The 21,050-nt window shown below is 41.6% G+C and overlaps 1 protein-coding gene across 2 annotated transcripts in view; it reads left to right on the plus strand.

Annotated features, from left to right (window-relative positions):
- RHOBTB1 (Rho related BTB domain containing 1) overlaps positions 1 to 21,050 on the plus strand; it is a 49,532-nt gene that overhangs the window by 16,364 nt on the left and 12,118 nt on the right. The window contains exons 3-4 of one of the 2 annotated variants that reach the window (XM_068197108.1): positions 13,385 to 13,586; positions 13,926 to 14,029. In XM_068197108.1, the coding sequence (XP_068053209.1) occupies positions 13,395 to 13,586; positions 13,926 to 14,029 (296 nt within the window). In that variant the 5' untranslated portion in view covers positions 13,385 to 13,394. Of the gene's footprint in view, positions 1 to 13,384; positions 13,587 to 13,925; positions 14,030 to 14,750; positions 14,812 to 21,050 lie in introns of those variants that run through there. The other variant, XM_068197109.1, reaches the window with a different exon arrangement.

Here is a 21,050-nt window from a genome sequence, read left to right on the forward strand (position 1 = left end):
TAAAATGATATAATAAAACAATTGATCAACCTTCTACAGTCATAGAGTCAATGCTAATTATTCCCCAACTAGAAACCTACAACAACTACACATTCTAAATCTGTTTACTTTTATTTTTACTTTTTGTTGCCTGCATTATCAACTTGATATTTCGTTGCTTGTAAGTAGATGTCTGAGTGAGATTTGTTTTACTTTCTGATGCATTTGTCTTGTCCATCCAAACTGTGCAGAACTAGGAAAATAACAATATTTGCCATGATTCACATTGTTCTCCTGCCCCTAATAGCCTCCTTTGATACAAAGTTGCAAACTGTAATTTGTCCTGACATAGATGTACTCAACTGAAAATTGTTGCTGTCTGACCTGGTTAATGTAAGTTTGGCTTCTGAGTATTTGAAAAATGTAAGTAATTGACTATAACCAAATGCATTTGGATACTGTTAACCTGTTACTGGTACCGATAACTATTCTTGCAAGTGGAGTTTTAAACAACTTTATAATGTTTTCCAACAAATTACTGACTTAATGCTACAAGACTATGCAATGTGTGAGTCCAGGTTGCTGTAAGAGACTATTTTTTGAATAGTGACTACTTTTTAAATAGTCACAGCTATGTCAAAACTCTCCTTAGCTGCAGCAATTGTGCCCGTGCCCCTTACTGGTTAGTGACAGTTTTGTTGATGTCAAGTGGTAAACACAGAGCCAGAGACTGCTGTTTTAGCAGGGAGCCAGGTCTGGATTGTAACACACAGAGCCTTGGGCTGCTTTCACTGGTTTGAAAACACCGAGTCTAGATTACCACTGTAAGAGAAAAGGAGGTTGAGGTTTAATTGTGATGTGTGTATTTTACATGAAGGCTTCAAAAATTAGTGAGAATAGAGAGAAGTGATTTCAAAAGACAGCACCAGTACTTGCAGTAAGAAATCGCACGCCCAACTTAGAGCATCATCCAGGGAGGCTTTCAGGACCTTTGCACCGTGAATGTATTAACAGTATTTACAGTGTATCCGTATAAAGACTGCCTATGGTGGGGTGTTGCTTTGCTTCCAAGTTGTTTCGTGTCCGAGCTTTTACCGTCCGAGGCTACAGTAGAAAGCCTCCGCTGCGGGCCGTGGGGCAGGGGCGGGACGCGCCCCGGCCATCCCCGCTGCGGGCCGTGGGGCAGGGGCGGGACGCGCCCCGGCCATCCCCGCTGCGGGCCGTGGGTCGCTCCGCCGGGCGGGCATGCGGGAGCGGCTCCATCCTCCGCCCCTTTACGCGCGGCCGCGGTTTCATGAATGAAATCCAATCGCCGCGCTAAAAATAGACCGCGGGGCCGGCACGTCACGGCTGCCGCCGGCCCCGCCGCCGCCCGAGTCAGCGCCGCAGGGCGGGCCGGGCCGGGCGGGGACCCCGCCGCAGGGCCGGGCGGGCGGAGCAGCGCCGGCGGCGATGCCGCCTCCCTGCCGAGCCGCGCCGGCTCCGGGCGCTGCTCCGCCGCCGTGAGGAGCCGCGGGAAGGGGGCGCGGCGGCGGCCGCCATCCCCTCCGGTGCCGCGGGGCCGGGGCCAGCCCCGCTGCACGCACCCCGGCCTCCGGGCATCCCGCCCTCCTGGGTAGGTCCCGCGTCGCCCGGGCGCGATCGTGCTCCGAGCTGCCGGTGTGCGGAGGTTCCGCAGGGGGCGGGTGGCGGCGCCCCGCGCGTCCCGTTTGCCCGCAGGTGCTCTCCTGCCTCGTCCGGAGAGAGCAGGAGGTGGTGGCATCCTCCCCTCCTCCGAGGACAGAGAGGGCTGAGTCCTTGATGAAGCAGATCTGTCTGGCTTCCTTTTCCAGCGAGGCCACGAGGTGCGAGGCAAAAATAGACGGGTATGATGTGTACGGGAAGCACAAGCCTCCTGGCGCTTGGTACCTCTGAGTGTCACTTAGTGAAAACCCGAAAGATATCTTTTTCCCCTCTTTTTTCCCTTCCCCTTTCTCCCTGCTGTGTCTGTGGAGTTTGCTGTGAGTTGCTGTGACAACAGCAGGAGGCTGTTGGGGGGTCTTGTGGCACAGATTTTCAGGTGTCTATGTCGGGACCTATTTGTGGACCATAGAAAGGGACTATAGAGACAAACAGTAGTAGACTTTTAATTTGTTTAGTCAACCTTTAGTAGGTATTGTGGCATCTGACATCTAGAGCAAAGAGAAATCAGTCACTGGATGTACCGAGGGAGACTAGGTGGAGAAGTTGCCTTCTATTGGTCAAGACACTGCTCTGAGGGCAATATGCTTGTTTAAAAAAATGATAATAATAAAAGAAAGCCCTTGAGGTTCTGCATATGGTCACAGCAAGAGCAAGGAAGTGATGCCAGAATAGTCTCAATGACTTTGTTCATCCTCAGTTTGTATACTATTTCAGGACACACAGCTGACTTGAAGCCAAATGTTCAGCTTGAGCTGTAATAGCTTGAGCTCTACTGGAAGCTGAGGTGGAAATTAGCTTTTCCAGTGTGCTTAAGGGGAGTCCTTTAGCTGCTGGTCTTTCTAGGCAAAAATAATGCATGTAGGGAGAAACCCACCATTGTTACGATTATGCTGAAGAGTTGTCATTACTGGTCAGTGTAAACAGTAATATTTCAGTACAGTGTGTATTTCAGGATCAGGAGTCACACCTCATGGAAACGGAATGGCTTCATTTCTTTTCAGTGTTTTTCTGAGGTCCTCTTCCATTAGGTTATGCTTTTCTTTCTGTGTATGTTGCATTTTCACGCCTGATTCTATGTCTCGGATATACAGTGCATCTACACGCTATTAAAGAAGAAAAAAAAAGTGAGTTCAGTATTTGTACTAGGGCTCTTTATCTATGTGACATAATACTTAATGATCATAAGATCTGGGACAGGCTCAGATACACAGAAGTATTTTTATCCAAGAAGAAATAAACATCAATTTTAGCTCTGGGAAGCTTTCTAAAACTCCTGCCCTTTTAAAACTCCAAGCTTCATAAATGCTGTAAAGCATTAGGCTGAGAGGAAGAGCTGATCACTTGACCAGTAAATCCTGATGTTTGATTCTTTGTTAATACATTTTATTTGCTGGAAAAATACTTAAGTCCTTTTTCCAGATGTTACTTTGTGCTGAAGGGGATGAAAGGACAGAAGGAGGAGAAGCAAAAGAGCAACAGGTGTTTGATATGCTCCTTCTTTGCTCCCTTCCGTCCTGCCAGAAAAGTCTACATTTGTAGAGCAAAGTATGTGCTTGGGAAGGGGGAAAGGAAAAGCTCAGGCATCCTTGCTGCATACAGCAGACTTGCAGAGCAGCTCAGAGACTGGGTGATTGTATCCTTGGATCACTGATTGGGTTTCCATAAAAGAGCTCAAAACTTTCTGCTGAAGGATTGAGTGGTGCATATATATAATTGGTGCACCTGCAGTGTATGTGGTCATAGCTGGGGCTCTTTGGCATTAAAGACAGGTAATTAAATAAAAATATGGATTCCCTTTGCATCCTATCCAACACTATTCTGCTTTTCTGTTTTCTTCTGCTTTCTGTCTGACATGGGACACAAGATAGCAATTTGTTTCTTCTTTAAATTATTTTTTTCTTTGCAAATGAGTCTCTGTGTGGCACTAGACATCACAAGTAAACCCTCCATCTATGTGCCTCCTGCACTACTCTGTTAATGTTGCTGGATTTGCATTTGAGACATAAGTGCAGAACTTGACCCATGATCTGAAAATAGCATTTACCAGAAGTCTGCCATCCTGAAGTGTTTGCTGTTCCAGTCAGTTTTTAGGTCCTTGTGTGGGTTTTTCCTGCTGTCATGAGGTCTCACTCTGCTTTTGTAGTTTCCTAGTGCTAATAGTGTCTGGGAATGAATAAAAGCACATATAATGTCTTTCTAAGATCACTGATTAACAAAGAAGAGGATGCATAAGAGATGTCACATAAAGTTCAGGAAGCAAGAGCCTGATTCTATCTTTTGGAAAGAGAACAAGTACAGAAAGTGAATTCAACAGCTCTCTGTGCTAGAAGGTCACCAGTGTCTCTGGAATATTCTATGTTTGTAGCTCTAGTGAAGCTTAATACATATTTTCCCCACAGCAATGGACAAAAGTTGTGGGAATGCCTTATTTGGTGGTTATTGTTGTTATTCTTTCAGTACTCGGTTCCCAACTGAAAGAATACTCTTCAGTATTCTTTCAGTTGGGAACACTGCTTAGGAACAGCATACAGTGTCAACACCTGTTTCATGTATGTGTACAATCACTAACAACCTCTGCTAAAGGTTGAAACCTAATCATGAAACCAAGTAATGTTGAGTCAGACTTTTCCAGGGACCCATCTTCCTTTAAGCTTTGAGTTTTATATGTTATCCCAGATACTCTTGGGCATGGCAGTCCTTAAGGATTCAGCTGCATCTTTGCCCCAGTTATGTTAATCCAAATACCAATACAGAGCACCTGATGCTCTGTCTACACTGATGGATCATGTGGTACAGTAGCAGGGGGTCTGGGAATGAAAAAATTGGTGCTGTGTCCACACTGCACACAACTCAGGGACAAAGGGCATTACTTCAGACTGCCTTTAGTCTGGTCCCATGGACTGAATGCTTATCATTCACTGGTGGGTGGCACACCTTCCCTTTCAAAAATCAGTTTATGCACTCTGGCTGCACCTGATGTGAACCAAACCATGGAATATTTGCTTCAAAAATGTATTCTTGAGCTGAATTAACATGCTATTAGCGGTGCACCCTTATTCAGCTCTTTCAGCATAACTTTCTGTTGCAGAAGGAGGACTGATCTGAGGACTTTGTGCATTTTATGGGTGGCTGCTTTAAAAGGTGCCAGCTGTTTGGTGATGGTTATCACCGTCAATGGGTATTGTCCATTCTTTAGGTACTTGGTTCTCAGCCACTTTTATGCGTGTCAGCCCCAGTTAATTTCGGTTTGTGATGATGTGACAGATTATGACCCAGAGCAATGCCAGATCTTGGTCACTGCCTAGTCCCTTGTGTCTGCTATGATTATCTCTGGTAGTGGAATGAACAGTCAGTTGTAGCCAGGTATATCTGGAATCCTCAGAAGATGCATAGGCAAAGCTAAAGTGCCAGCCTTAAATAAGTCATGTGCCAGCTCTAGGGATGTTTTCCCCTTTCCAGGGGTGGGTCCACTATGGGCACTGTTTTCCACATCCCTGCGCACGCCAAGAAAGGAGAAGCAAAAGGAGGCACAAGGGACTACCTTGTGTAGTAGACTCTGGAAAACTGGTGAAGGGAGGAGTGGCAGTGCTGCAGCTCTGCCACCATGTAAAAACCACTCATCCCAGATTCCCACACATGAGGTTTCTGAAATGATTAAATGTCCTTCACCTGCCATGTGGGTTAATTTCTAGGGCGATGATCTCATCTCAAAGGATATCCCAAGGTATGTCACAGGTCAAAATAATATGTAAGCTGCTCAGTGTAATCAGCTTGTTGATTTCTGCCCTTCAGGTCTTCCTGAAGAACTTGTCAGATACTTGACATAGCTCAAGTCTAATGCAGACCTCTACATTTGGGTCTCTATTTGGTCTGATAGACTGAGTGTGTATAATACAAAAACAGGTCCTTGTGAGCTGCATTTTTTTTTAGGAGGCTCAGGAGAATCTGTTATTGTACCTAAAATTGAATGTTTTTTTTCTCAGCTATTGAGCTGTCTGCCCTCAGCAGAGGGCAGTCTGTTTTACACATTGTTATGTAGGAAGAATTTGTGTTTTACAAGTATCTCTAATTTTTGGGCATCTGAGGAAATGTTCTTTCTTAGTGATCAAAAGTTTTTGTGTCATCACAGAGGTAAGTTGGGCTTGACAAAGAATCCTAATAATTAACAGAAACAAACAAACCTGGAGTCATGCAGGCAGAGAAAGAGCAGAGTGACAGGCATCTGACACAGCAAACCAGGACTTATTCCCTGTCTCTACAATTTCTGTGAGGGTTGTGGTGATCATTTGACTGAGAAGTTTTCTAGCAAACTTAGAGACATCTGTTCTGTCTTCAACTTTACATCGTTATTAGGGGCTGCCCCTTTCATTTCTGTGTGAAGCCATGGTCAATTTTTCATCCCCTTTAAAACTTGAGGGATAGAGTGGGGGTTATGGCAGCTGAATGGAAGGTTCTGAGAACTTCTGTCTTTAAAAAGTAAGAGGTAGCATCCAGAAATTAATCTGATGCTTATTGATCAAAAGCTGATATGAAAGAAGCTGGTTCAGGCAAGCCAAATGGAGTCTCTCTTGATGACAGCCTCAGTGTTTAACTTCTCCAGCTGTATCAAATTTTAGCAGCATTCTGAGGGATTTATTTCTTTGTTGATACTGGCCCTAAGCTATCCCCAGACAGAAGAAAAAGGGTAGAACCAGGTTATGCCAATGTGGAAGATAAAGGTGTTTATGTTGACCTGCACTCTTGTGGGCAGCAACAGCCAGGGTTACCTCATTTATCACCTTGTGCAGTGAAAGATTTCCATCAGCTGCCCTTCTCTTTCTACCCATGGGAGAGCCCAGGGTCTCACATTTGCAATCAGGTCAGCTCTAGAATATAAGGGTTTTTCTCCTTCCCCAGTCATTGATATATCTGCTGTTTTCTTCTGCTGATGGACCAGGTAGGGCAAGTAGGTGAGAAATTCCAGAGTAATCTTGAATTTCTTCCTTCTGAGGTAGTCTCTTCAGTCTTTCCATGTAAACTGCCAGAACTTTAAATGTAATGGCAAAAGGGTAATGCTGCTTCTTCCAGGACAAGAATCCAGGCTGATATGGATCATGCCCACCTTTGTCCCCTGGTGACCTAGTGATCTGATCCCACCTTGAGTCTTACTACCCTTTGTCACCAGATAGTTCTTTGATGCTGACCAGGAATCGTTTTCCTTTTGAAACCAGTCTCCCCAACAGGCCTCCTATGATTTAACAAAATATTAATATTAATATTAATATACGCCTTTTAAAAAATGTTTTGTGATGCTCTTTCAGCTGCTGGTAGTTTATCTGTTGCTTGATCCCATGTTGTGATTAACCTCACAAATATACTTGGTGGGGCCCTAAATTCATTGATTAAATTGAGCCAAACCACAAAACAGCCTTTTGGCCCTTAACCTTTCCCCAAATCAGAGCTGTCTGTGAATTCTACGCTCTTGCACAGGTGAACACTAAGTTCCCCTGCTTTGTCCCCTGGCATATCTGTGTTAATCCACTCAAGATTCTGAAACAGCACATGGTGGTTTATATATTGAGAGTGAACATTTCACACACTTACTCTGGCTCATATGCTCGTTGGTCCCTGCCAGCGTGCTGGTGCCTTGGGATTCTGCACTGCAAGGCAGTGATTTCAGTGCCTGAAGAACTTGGCATTTTGTATCTCCTTTTCCAGTTTCCATGGTTGCAAGCAGTAATTTTGCAACTTGGGGATGGAGGCAAGAGTGTTGTGTAGTCTTGTAAATTTTTTTATATTCTTTTTGACATGTTATTGCTTAATGGCTCTCTGAAAGAGTCACTCCAAAACTGTACTAAAAAATACATCTCCAGAATAGATTGAAATACGGAGTAGCTACAAATGCACTTTCATATATTTTCAGGGAAGTGTGTTTTTTGGGGAGAATTTTTGATGATCTTATTTGCCTTGCTGGTGGCCTGAGTTTTTCAGAAAATTCCCTTGCCCACCATTCATATTAAGTCATATTAGACTTTGGTGTCTCTTTCCATCAGATTTCTCTAGTAAAATTGTAACATTTTAATTGTGGTTGGCACCCCCTTTGTTTGAAGGAGTTCCTGGTTTGTATATTTGGTCAGATTACTTGACACAAGTTGAAATTATTAATTTTTTTTTTCCATGGAATAATTTGAAGAAAAACTCCACTGAGCAGGCAAGGTTCTTACATGCTGTCATTCTGAACTATCATCTGAAGAGTTTGCTCTTACCACAAGAGCTAAATAAAATGTTTGCTTTGAGGGGTCTTATAAGTACACAGCTAAGAAGTAAATGGCTGCAGGATCACCTCATAATTACTGATTAATGTAGGCACTCTTGATGATTTGTTTGTGCTGAAGAGAAAAGGGTTGATAATTAGCTATTGTTCTTTGAAAAAAAAAATCTTGGTTATGTTTTGTATATGCTAAGTGAGGATTTTAAACATCTGGACATTTCAAAGTGGGCATTTAGAGATCCACAGGGGTGGATTCCTGATCCTTCACAGGCAGCTCGCTATTGGGTTTGGATCTTCACCCACCTTGTTTCTAGCAGAGAAAAATGCAAACGTACCTTTATTTGTTAAGCTGCATTTTTAAAACAAGTTCATGGTTATGATCTGGTTATCTATTGTATATTAATACACCTACACTAATACAGAGAGTTAGAGGGATTGTGTGCGTCTGTTGTGTTTATTCTGTGTACCAGTGGACTCGATAATCAGGTGATGTGCTTCATCTACAGATCTTTTGGAAAATTTCTCCAGAATGGGAGTGCTTCATTATTGAGGCTGGCCAACTCGCATGCTATGGCAACCACAACTGTTTTATGGTGATTATAATAACAACTCATTTAGCAATGAGGAAAAACTAAATGAAAAACCAAGCACCTCACAGCAGTTTAAGGTGAAGCAAAAGAAAAAGAATTTGGCAATCATAACCATCTGCAAGCCATAGTTCAAAATAGTAGCCTTATAGTTCTTTGGAAATAAATCAGCTTTATTTGGAATATTTCTTAACTGCTAATCAAGTGAATTAATTAAATGGCTTTATGTTAGATCTTGAGTCTGCTCACATCTCCTGCTTTTTTAGCTGCCTCTGTCTTCTCTTCATCTGCAAACAATCACAGGTGACAATGTAAGAATAGAACATCCTAAGAGATTTTTGAGATCCTGTGTTATTCTTACGGGTATCTTTTTCCATTTCCATCCATCTGCTCTTCTTTCTTTAGAACTGGTTTAAGCAGCTGAATTTTGTGCACCTTTATTTTGGAAAGGGTGATTTCTGATCAGACCTTTTCCCTGGTAGGTTCCTTGCTGCCCCTCATTTGATGGCCTTTCTGTCATTCTCTGGCTATTTTGTCAATGCCCTTTCTGGGACTGGTCACACTTCCAGTAACTTTCCTCATAGTTTTACCCTGCTTTGTTTTGCTGGTAAACTAAGCTGTTGCTGGTTGTAGGTTGGTTTTAGCAAGTTTTTCGTTGATCTTAGAATGTTATGCCTTTTTTTTTAATCTTTATATATGCTGCTTTGTTCTTGTCTAACCAGTTCGATTTCAGTTCCAGTTGGTCTTCCTAGATATTACCAGACTTTAGGAGCTCAAATCTCGTTATCTTTTTTTTTTTTGTTCTAGTTTTGTAAATACATGTTCAGCATTTTTAATCAGTGTGATTATATAATAGGTTTAGCACCAGCTTAACCTAGAGGCTACCTTAAAAAAACTAACTGTGGCTGTATTCTTTAGATTTTGTATGTATTCCTGGCTTTAATCATTGCAGTAGCCAGAAGGCATCTGGCTACATTTGTAAGCATTTAATCAACTTTTTTGCTAATTGTTTATACTGGAATTTGTTGTTAGCATCTGGTTTTACTTGAGGTGTCTAAATATCTGTCTGGGCTTCTGTCTGTCAGTCTCTTCAGGAGCTATTTCTGCTTTAATCCCTTCCTGAAAACTAGTGAACAATATTAAAATGATCTGGATTTTTAACACATAGTTGCATTATAGATACTGGAAGGTATTTAAAAACTTTCCTTAACATAGCCACAGTGCTCTACTTTTGTTTTTATTGCCAGTTTATTTTAATCTCTGTCCTGTGCAGTATTGAGTCACGCTAAAAATATCTTCATTAGTTTGCCATTGATCTACAGCAGGGCATTCAGGCATGCTGTGTTTGAGTCCTGTGATAACTTTGCTTTAAGTTATTAAGTACATTGGAAAATTAAAACCCCAGTAATATTTTATTTTCATATGTTCCTTTTCTAGGATTCTCAGGTAGGTTCACTGATTTATCTAGTTACTTTTACTTAGATTTTTGCCTCTTAATTTTAAACTGGTTCTGTTATCCTCTTGGAAATTTTTTTAAGATTCTGGACTTTGTACTTAAGACATATTTTGTGACTGATTGAAGCACATTTTTGCAGAGCTACCATTTAAGAACTTTGGAAGAATTTTAAAATCAAATTGTTATATAATATGACAGCTAATCTGTGTAACAGCTTTTTAATGGAATATTGGGTTGGAAGAAAAATTGATTTGGCATCTCTGCTTGGTAGTTTAAAACCAACCAGACACACTGACTAGCCATGCTCCTTCATTTTGCTTTCTAGCCTTGTAAACATTTCCACATTCCATCTGTGATGTCTAGTCCATGCATGAATAAAATATGAAGTAATTTAATACCACATAATATGTCAAAGGGGTTGCTGTTTATTCTCAGACTTGAAACTTTTTAAGATCATGTGCTGAAAGCTCTTGGGGTTTTGCTACTCATTTGGGGCCCTGCCTATGAAGCTGTGGTGTATGAACATGCCATGATCTCTGTAGTGTGGAGAAAAAAAAAGGGTTGTTTTGTACTTTTATTTATATCGTGACTGAGAAGGAACAAAGATGCTGAGGAGGAACAAGAAGTTAGCTCTTGGTTCTCTGCCTGTGTTTGGAATCACAGAGAGGGTACAGAGCCCGTGGCCATCCCAGGTGCCAGCCTCGTGGGTGCTTCCATCCAGCAGGCAGCTGGGGCTGGATCACAGAAGGGAGCTGGAAGCCTCTGGAGTGCTTCACCTCGAGACCAGTAACGTGTCAGGATGCAGGTTAGAAGGCAGGCGAGGGGATAAAGGCTGTCTCTTAGCAGCTTTGTGTCCTCAGCAGCCCAGAGCCCCGTGCTGGCGCAGCAGGCCAGAGTCACGAGGCCCTGAGGGCTCACGTGTGGCCAGTGTCTGTGTGTCTGTGTGTCTGTCTGTGTGTGTCTGTCTGTGTGTGTGTGTGTGTGTCTGTGTGGATCTGTGTGTGTGTGTCTGTGTCTCTGTGTGTGTGTGTCTGTGTGTGTGTGTCTCTGTCTCTGTGTGTGTGTGTCTGTGTGTGTGTCTGTGTGTGTGTCTGTGTCTGTCTGCGTGTGTGTGTCTGTGTGGGTCTCTGTGTGTGTCTGTGTGTGTCTCTGTCTCTGTCTGTGTCTGTGTGTGTCTCTGTCTCTGTCTGTGTCTGTGTGTGTGTGTCTGTGTGTGTCTGTGTGGGTCTCTGTGTGTGTCTGTGTGTCTGTCTGTGTGTCTGTCTGTGTGTCTTTGGCTCTGTGTGTCTGTGTCTCTGTGTGTGTGTCTGTGTCTGTGTGTGTCTGTGTCTGTGTGTCTCTGTGTGTGTGTCTGTGTCTGTGTCTGTGTGTGTCTCTGTGTGTGTGTCTCTGTGTGTGTGTCTGTGTGTCTGTCTGTGTCTGTCTGTGTGTCTGTCTATGTGTCTGTGTGTCTGTCTTTGGCTCTGTGTGTGTGTGTCTGTGTGTGTCTGTGTCTCTGTGTGTGTGTCTGTCTGTGTCTGTGTGTGTCTGTGTCTCTGTGTGTGTGTGTGTCTGTTTGTGTCTCTGTGTGTGTGTGTCTCTGTATGTCTGTGCGTGTGTCTGTGTCTATGTGTGTCTGTCTGTCTGTCTGTGTGTCTGTGTCTGTGTGTGTGTTCAGTCGAGTTCTCTGCTCTGCATCTGGCACATTGCAGAGCTCTATGTGCAACCTTGCGCTTGGGCCAGGATGCCAAGGGTCTGGGCCCACGTTTCAGTCTCTGGTAGGAGAACTTCAAAATGTATTTTTTTTTTTTTTGAGAGTTTGTGCTGCAGCATTTCAGAAGCATTCAGTGTCTGTGGAAACATCAGTGTGACACAGTAGTGGCAAAAATCACTCTTGCGCCTTGTCTGTGCCGTCCCTAACTCCTCCCTCCACACGTAAACAAAGAGTACAAATGTGCCTTAGCCATTATAGTTGTTAGCACACAGTCCATAGTCAAAATTTAATCTAAATGGGTAACCTTGAGTTCTAACAAAGACTTTTGTTCTTGGTGTACATCAGTTTAAATGATGAAAAAGAATACAGTTAAAATCAGTGTTTGACTAGTTGTTACTAAACATGATTTTTTCTTAAATCAGAACATTGTGCCTCTGACAGTGAAAAATGGGCACCAAAATAGCTTGAATCTGTTATTTTAAACAGCCTGACAGCTAATATATAGTCTAAAACTAAGTGTGAATGAGATGTGAATATTAAAAAAGGTATTAAAACAAGTCATTGGATTTCTTTATCTGTAGTGCTTTCTTCTCAGAAAAGAGGACACCATCACTCCAGATGATGACCTGTGTTTTGTCAATTAAATTGCTGTAGGTTCCTTGCTGAAATAATTATTAGGCAAGCCTTCTTGAAAAGGTTTGTGACTTGCATTTTCCCTGTTCTCCCTCCTTGATTATAATTCCCTGGCAGAGATCAGATTGCTCAGCAGACTGCTAGACATTAGAAAAATCAAATTCAGATATATCAAACTATGATCCCACATATACTGCTAGACATTAGAAAATCAAATTCAGATATATCAAACTATGATCCCACATATGAAAATGACAGACTGTAGTAAACATGCAAGAGTTGGTTTTAGTCTTTCAAATATCCATTTTTCCAGCTTGCCTTTGTATCCAGGCATTTGTTCAATATATTGCCATGGAATATTAAAGGAAATTGTTTCAATAATATCTTTCCATGAGGACAGTATCTTCAAAAAACTTCACTTTCCATTTCACATCAAAAAGAATTTCTAGGTATAGATGAGTATATTTGCAAGTTCCTGCTTGGCTCGTTGGTTTCATTTTAGTCCATGATCTGTACAAACTTCTCCTTGGACAATTAAGAGTGTGTGATACTTGCAGGATGTAATGGGAATTGTGGTTTTGTAGCAAACAGTCTCTGGAGTTGTCTTACAAGTGAGTTTTATTGTGTGCTAAAGCCATCTGTGTGACTTGCTGTTAGCAATATTGTCTGGACAGCCCTAAACCAAATCCTGAATGGGAAGGATTGCAGAAGGCAGGTTTATACTGGTATCCTTCAGGCTAAACCCACTGATGCCCAGACTTTTTTTCCTCCTGGCATAAAAAGTATTAGCAAGAGGTAAGTTTATGCTAGCTGTCCTTGTTTCACCAAGATCTATCTTCTGCAAACAGGCTTGTGTTTACAGAAACCAAAGTGGAAATAGCATGTGAGCAGCAGAAAGCCACTGTGGTCCAAATTGTTATGTATTTGCATAACTGAGCAGTATTTAAAGGACTGGCTGGCCTACTTTGGGACAGTTTACTACACACTTTTCCTTAAGAGTTTTTTGTCTCCAGGCATCTCTCAAGAAGAAGAAGTAAAAGACTCTGATTCTAAACAGCACTGTTTTCACACAGTAGAAAACAACTTTAACTGTCTTGTTCCAGTTTTTGATAAATGGACATTGACATGGACTACGAAAGACCCAACGTTGAAACTATCAAGTGTGTGGTGGTTGGAGATAATGCAGTGGGAAAGACTCGTCTGATCTGTGCCAGAGCCTGCAACACAACCTTGACTCAGTATCAGCTGCTGGCAACGCACGTCCCGACCGTCTGGGCCATTGATCAGTACCGTGTCTGCCAGGAGGTAAGGGCTGCAGTGTGTGAGGTGTGCAGCACATGCTGTGAGGTGCTGCTATTGTTTCTTGGCAAGCCTTACCCTGCCAGGATGCAGCAATGAGCTCACAAGTATTTTATGAGTGACCTCTACTGCAGCCATGCTCTGATACACCTCTTGTTCTAAAGTAATTTATCAAACCTATTTTTAGGGATATAAATATTCTGCCTGTCTTATAAGATACATCATTTGGTAAAAACTGCATGAGATAGACCCTTGACCTAGTATGTTTTGGACTCTTTGATGGGGTGAATTACAAAGTAATTGTCTGATGGAGGGAAAGAGAATGTTCTGTGTGTTCTCTTCTAGGTCCTTGAACGCTCAAGAGATGTTGTGGATGAAGTGAGTGTTTCCCTCAGGCTGTGGGATACTTTTGGGGACCACCACAAAGACAGGCGCTTTGCTTATGGAAGGTAAATTGATCCAAGTAAAATTTTAAGAAATACTTTCGTACAAATTTTGGGCTAGAAATAAATTGCAAATCTAAATTTTGAAAAGCAAGGACTTAGCAATCACGGGTGTTCATGTTTCTGCAAAGAGGATTATCTGCTGCAAGGATTAAAAAGATATAAATATTTAAAAAGCAGCATAGTTTTACTACACTACATTTCCTTGAACAGCCTGCTAAGCTCTGTCAACAACTGTTGTCCTATTTTGAATTTTAAAGAATATTCTCCAAAATAAGATCGTAGCTTCACAAAATTGAACACGAGCATTCTCTGCCTATATAAGCAGTGTTTGATGTAATTGCCTAACAAGCAACAAACAAGGAGAGATGTTGGGAAATTCACTCTCACTCAATGAAATATTTATTTTATTAAAACCTGTGATGTTGAATGGGCAGCTAACCTCATGACAGTAGAGCTAGATTAATGAAAGATGAGGCTCTTCTGTGTTTCCTTAATTAAAGCTGAGGTTTTTCTTCTATAAATATAAAATGTCTGTTAGTGAATCAATTAATCCTAAAAATTCTTAAAAATACATATATAATAAATATATATTTAAATGAATGTGATCTAGATTTTTCCCAGCATTTATTATATATGTGTGTGTATATACATATGTATGTAAAAGTTCAGCATATATTCAGCAAGGACTGAAGCCAGTGATAGTCTTTCTGGTTTGTTTAATTAGATCTGACCTTGTGGCAGTACAGACAGCAGAACAGCTGTATTAGGCAAATACTGAGCTGAAGGTGGGTTTTGGACATATATTTTCATAACTCACAGTTGAGAGGTCTCAGTCCTCACACATGTTTTCACCTTGTTGAACTTTTTCATAACCTTTTCATATCTGCTTCAGTCACTGCAGTTGATCAGAGCTTCACAGACAGACACTTTTTTTTTTCCAGCTGGGAATGAATGCCCTTTGTAGAGTGTCAGCCCCAGCTCTCTATGCATGTGGCCAAAATGTACTGTCGTGCTGTTTTTCTTCTCTCTGTGCTGCCTGATGACACAAGTGACTTTGAAGGAGGATGGTCTTTTCTATTCTCTACCCCTTAGAAATGCTGTAGAGAGTTCTGCTGGTTGAATCCACCCATTAAATTTTCAGGCTGTAGAACTCTGTATGTTTGTACAAACCCTCCTTTGTGTTCAGCACTGTGTTAGTTGGGTTTTCACAGAGTCATGAATTACCTGGAATTTTCTGTCGGGAGCTAAAGTGGCAACACATCTGGGCTCCACATCCTGTCCCATTTGTAAATAAGCTTTGTGAGAGAAGTTGCAGACTTTAAGGTAATATTTACCTTAATATTTAGTGCTACTGGAAGATGTCCATAGATACTGTTTTACCTTTTGGCAGCATGTGGAGCCTGCATTGATAAATTTGGATGTAACTTCATGTTTCCACTCACTGTTCCGCTTTGATGTGGCCTCCCGATATTCTGCAACAGATCCTGTGTCACTGAGAAGATTACTGGAGATTAGGAGAACAGAATCAGGCATGTTCTGAGCCCTGATCCCACGTTTACTGACAGGATGGGAGAGGGAGGAAACAACATGCTTAGATTCTAATCCTGCAAACGCCAAGGAGGACGTGAATAACTTGAGATCTGGAGGATTAAGTATATGAACACAGTGATTCATTTGTGAGGTTTGCAGAACTGAACTTGTGTAGAATGAGGTTTGCTATATCCTAATTAGCTTTAAAAGGCTGTTCTGGAAGGCTGCTCTCCTGTTAGTGGTTTTTCTGCAAGTCTATTAATGAAGAAGGTGACTGGAAACTCTACAGAAATACTTTATAAATAGAATTCCAGTTTTAAAATGTGGTGATTGTAAGCACTGCTTAGGTACTTGGTTGTTTTAAGAATGTTAATGTTGCATTTAAAGCAGACTGTTTAGTATTTCATCTGGGTTGGCCTTTTAAAGAGTTTTTCAATGCTGAATGTTCATATTTATAGGAATTTATTTTAATTCACCTCTGTACATTGAGCTGCAGTCTAGTCAGCTGTGTCAAATCTTGTAATACAGTGAAAGGCCTATTTTATGCCAAACTGCTCAAGGTTACACCTGCAAGTGCCCCGTGTTTTGATTGTGTGAAGCAGCATATAATAATATAATCCTTAAATTCGCTTTTAAAAATTCTGTGCATCTGCACCTTATGCAGGGGAAGGCTTACTCCCACAAACATTCAGCCAAGACCTCTAATTGTCCTAAACCTGGTGTAACAAGAACCACAAGTCATTAACTCGCCTGCTGCTCCTTGGAAAAGTTTGCTCCATACAGTTTTAGAAAATGTTACATAAATAGATTATACTACAGATGAGAGGGTGAACAGTTAATAGGGCTTGTAGCACAGATAAATCCTTCTTAACTTTATTTTTCACAGATAGAAACATGAAAGGAGGGGGAAAGGAATCTGTTTTCCACTATTTTTGTGTGACAGAACGAGAGGAACGTATAAATGCCACCGGGGATGGAATAGTTAATGTTTCTCTGCCATCCCTTAATGGGAGTATGGAGAGTGAGATCAGCTTGCATTCTGCTCTGTGGTGTTTAGTTTAATAATCACACTCCTCTGGGAGCTTTGGGAAACAGTTCCTGACAGCTTAAGGGAGTGAGGGGGATGTGGCTGCAGAGACTTGTGGAAATATTTGCTGCAGTTTACAGAATGACATTTTCCCCCCTTTAGACTAAAGTGTGTGCTTTAGTTTTGGAAATATCCTGTTCAGTTCAGCTTAGGCAGTATGTGATGCCAAATAGCCATTTATTAATAATCTCCCATAGGGTTTCATTTGGTGCACAATCATCCCAAAATGCTGTAAAATGATAATGTCTTGGTTATGATTTAATGTATTGATTTCCAGCTCCCAGGCACCTCTTTGTTTAATAACAATCTACCCTTGGTGCTATTGTATTCTCTAAGCCTGCAGATGAGGTGTGAACTTTATTTAAAGCCCGAGTTGTTATTCCGTAGCAGTTTCTCTGGGAAGCAAGTGTAAAGACAAAACATCTTAATTTACATTTCAACTTGTCAGGATTCACTATCTTCCATCCTCCTGTCCAATCTGGTTTTGAATGAGAGTGTCAACAAATCATCATGTTCAAGCTAATTCTAGAAGCTGGCTTGTAGTTATTTTTCTTACTTTTTGCATCCTTGTCTTTTTTTTTTTCCCTCCCCCAGGTGAACATGTTTGGCTAATTTGATAAATAGCCTCCATATCCTGGGTTTTTTTAACATGCAGCTCTAGTATGTGTAAACATGAGCACAAACCTGCAAAGAGTTAATTCAATCAAATATTCATTCTCAATACCATGAATGGGGATTGTTAGCTAATTCAGCCAGGATGACTTATTTACTTGCAACTTAAATATGAGCTGTAGACCAAACAAAATCTGTTCATACAGCATGGACAGAAAACAGCTTTTTCCTCATGACTTACAAATGTGAATAAGTCTTGCTGTTAGACTGCTGACAGAGCCTCTTAAAATATGTTTAGAGTATTTCCTCCATTGTGAATGGATTTTGTAAACCTTGTGGGTATTGTATGTATGCAGAGGAACACATGCATTCAACTTCTTCTGAATGATTACAATTCCCTTTGCCAATTACTCCAATGTAATTGGATCCCTAAAAATATACCTTTGGAATGCTGCTGAAAGAAGTCCATGAGAATAGGGCTTTATCACTGATATCTGAAGACTTCCACCAACCTTCTTCTGATTTTTTTTTCCTCAAGGGACAATGATGATGCTGTTGCTGTAAGAACAAAACCAAGGTAGCTTTGATGTAAAAATGTATTTGTATTCATCAAATTCAGTGGGATTAGGGTGAGGTTTGTGGCTTCACAGAGTTACTTGGTCTGCCTTTAGTTAGATCAGTGCCCTGTGTCATGGAGCAGCTGGTGCCTAAACTCAGGCTGAGCCAGCAGCTCCCCTCCTTTCTTCAGAGAAGGTCTGAGGTTTCAGAATTGCCTTGTGAATGAAAGCTCACACATTCCCTGTGCCTCTCAAGCCATTACTGGCCTGGGTTGAAAGTGATCCTCAGAGATGTCTCTCTAGAGCAGAGGACACAGGACTGTCTCTTGCTTCACTAGCAGAGGCTCAGCTGATGGGGAATCCAGTTACTTTCAGGTGTCTCTCAGCTCTGCTGCTTCCTCTTGTTACGTTCTCCGCCACAAAAATGCGATTGGCAGTATCTTCAAATCATCTTCAGCTACCCAAATTTATGAGCCTCCCCTTCTGCTTTACAGTGTTTTATACCTATTCAGGTTCTTCATCATATGATCATGAAGAACTGTGAAAAAACATTTTTATAACATATACATATATTTGTTATGATTTTTTTTCTCTTTTGAGTTTGACTTAGGCTCAAGACTGTAATAATCAGAGAGGGTCACAGAGACAGCTTTCTCCAGTAAATTTATTCTGATATGCTGTGTGCATGCAGTGGTTTTTTTCTTCTTTTGTTATCTACATGAACATTTGAGGCTTTTTCATTCAGCTGATGGGGAAGTAAATGCTTTTATATACTTAGGCCACTGACATTAGTGCAGATCTACTTCTCTCCTCTGCATCCCACCGTGGTTCCATACTGTGAGTAGAAAGAGGTTACTATGGAATTTCTGTTAGGAATCCTTCCTTCTTTAGAAAGGTGTGTGCCAAATGGTGCTGTTGGTGAGCCTGAGGCTCAACTTGATGTATACCTAATTTATCTATAATAGAAGGATCCCTCCAATGCTTTAAGCCTTCCTTAAGGATTAAAAAAGTATTTGGCAGTTGTTATTTGTGGTGTTACATAATTTCATATTTTGCCTTGCTTTCCTAAGTCAGGGCTGGGTGGAAAGGGGGCATTTGGGCTCTGCATTGAAAGGCTGAAAGGCAACAACAAAATCTGTTGGAAATGATAAGTGTGGGAAGCTACCTTCTGTCAAAATCTTGATCTTAGTGAATTATTTATTTGTGAATAGGTACTAGGTGGATTTCTTGAGCTGTTCTCCGCTTTAAGGGTTTCAGGATCCCAGTCTGGGTTTCCTGGTTTTCCATGGCAGGGGGATGGAAAATGTTGGTCTTTAAGGTCTATTCCAACCCAAACTGCTCAATGATTCTATAAAGCTCTTCTTGGTACTCAGGTTTATAAAAACGTTTCTTGAATTATTCCTGAATTTTACTGGGAAATGGCTATGAAATTCTGTTTTGAGAATAAGTGCAGCCTGTATTTGTGAATATGTTGCTGCAGAGAGAAAGGACAAATCAGATTTACTTCTGTTTTCTTCTTTCTTGTTCTCTAGGTAACCAACACAAAACGTAACTGCACAAAAATGGCAGTAAAATAGGCAATTTAAAAAAATCAAACCCTTTTACATTCCCCGAGAATATTAAAATAGCATTGGTAAATTTTTAATGTTTAGGAAATATTCATGCATTATTTTAACCTGATATAGGGTCTGCTTTTTATGAGCAAATGTTGAACCAAACTTTATACTGCAGTGTTAGCAAGTTGTAAGTGTGCCTTTGACATCAGTAGGAATCGTAGGTACTTTAATTAAAGTTTCCAAAGGACATTTCCTCAAATGCTTGCAGTTCTACATAGCTGGTTAATCTTCCTCATGCATTTCTGTCTCCAGTTGGTACTGAGTGCACATTGTGAAAAACTTAATTTGTTACGATAGAGTGGCTGTATTTTGTGAGCTAGCAGAGCCAGCTGTGGTGCTGGTTCAGTGTGTGAACTCTGCCACTACCCAGAGATTTCCCATCCGTCCTGTTCGTGGCACAGAACCATTAATTTCTCTCTGCCCAGTGCAGAACTCTCAGGAATCTTTGCTTTGTGGGGAAATCCAGGTTTTAACACAGGATAAATAATTTGCAAATCACTTTTTTTTACCTCTTTACTCTGTTATTCTTTTCATGTGGAAGGCAGTAAGGCCACAATGTTCTGTTAGTGCACTGCAGTGAGTTTTGGACGAACCCAGCTTTGCTCATCTCCATTTTACGGTTGCCCAGCAAAGGTCAGAGGCGAGGAGCTGCTCGAGAACCATGGTGGCAAAAACATGATACTCCCTTGGCAGGGGCTGTAAGACATGCAGGGCTGTGCTGGGGCCAGCCTGCTGAGTGCTCTGGCCATGCCCTGCCCAGGGACACGGCTCACCCCTGGCTCCCTCTGGAGCACAGACTGTGTCCAGCCCAGCACCGGCCACCTGGGGGACCTGGTGTGTCCTGCCTGTGGATGCCTGCTGGAGCTGTTTCCTTTTGGTTTTCTGGGAGATGTGATTTGTGTCTTGTGGCTTATAACGTCAGGAGGGCTGTGTCCTCGTGACTGCAGTTACTGGGCTTAGGTATTCATTTCTGAAGGATGCTGACAGGCTGTCTCTGTAAGATGCTTAGCTGTAGTTAGGAGCAGCCAGGCAGCCAACGCTTGCCACTCCAGCAATCGTGATGGCCTTGACTTAAACAACAATTGACCATATTGGAATACATGTAAAACAGAGGTTTTTGTACATTAGCTGTACATGGATTTCTTTTTCTGGGAGCTGAGCAAATGTCTGCTGGGGTTTCGGTTTTACTCCTACTTAACCTTGACTAGAGCAATTTTGAGTTTAAAGCATGTTTGCCTCAGCTATGCAGCAGACCATTGTGTTGGCTGCTTAGCCCTTCACTATTTACCTGGAGAACTTTCCAGTTTGAAAAGGCCTTGTTCCTAGATATGACAGATGTGTTGCAGTTTATATAAGACAGAAATTTGGAGCAGAAGCATTTCTCTTGCATTAAATTGATGCTCACAGCAGTCTCCGTATTGTGTGCAGCTATCTTTAGAAATAGCTGGATATATCTATGCCCTCAGTGAAATGTAGAAAGCAGCACTACTGAGGAGGTATTTCATTATTTAAAAGGTGAATGTTAAGATTCACTGCTGCTGATGCTCTGTACATGACACAAACTGCAGATACAACACATTGGTGCTAAAATAAAGAATAATAAAACTGAGATAGAGATGGTA

Source organism: Anomalospiza imberbis, chromosome 8 (genome assembly GCF_031753505.1).
Source record: "Anomalospiza imberbis isolate Cuckoo-Finch-1a 21T00152 chromosome 8, ASM3175350v1, whole genome shotgun sequence".
Lineage (NCBI taxonomy): Eukaryota > Metazoa > Chordata > Aves > Passeriformes > Viduidae > Anomalospiza > Anomalospiza imberbis.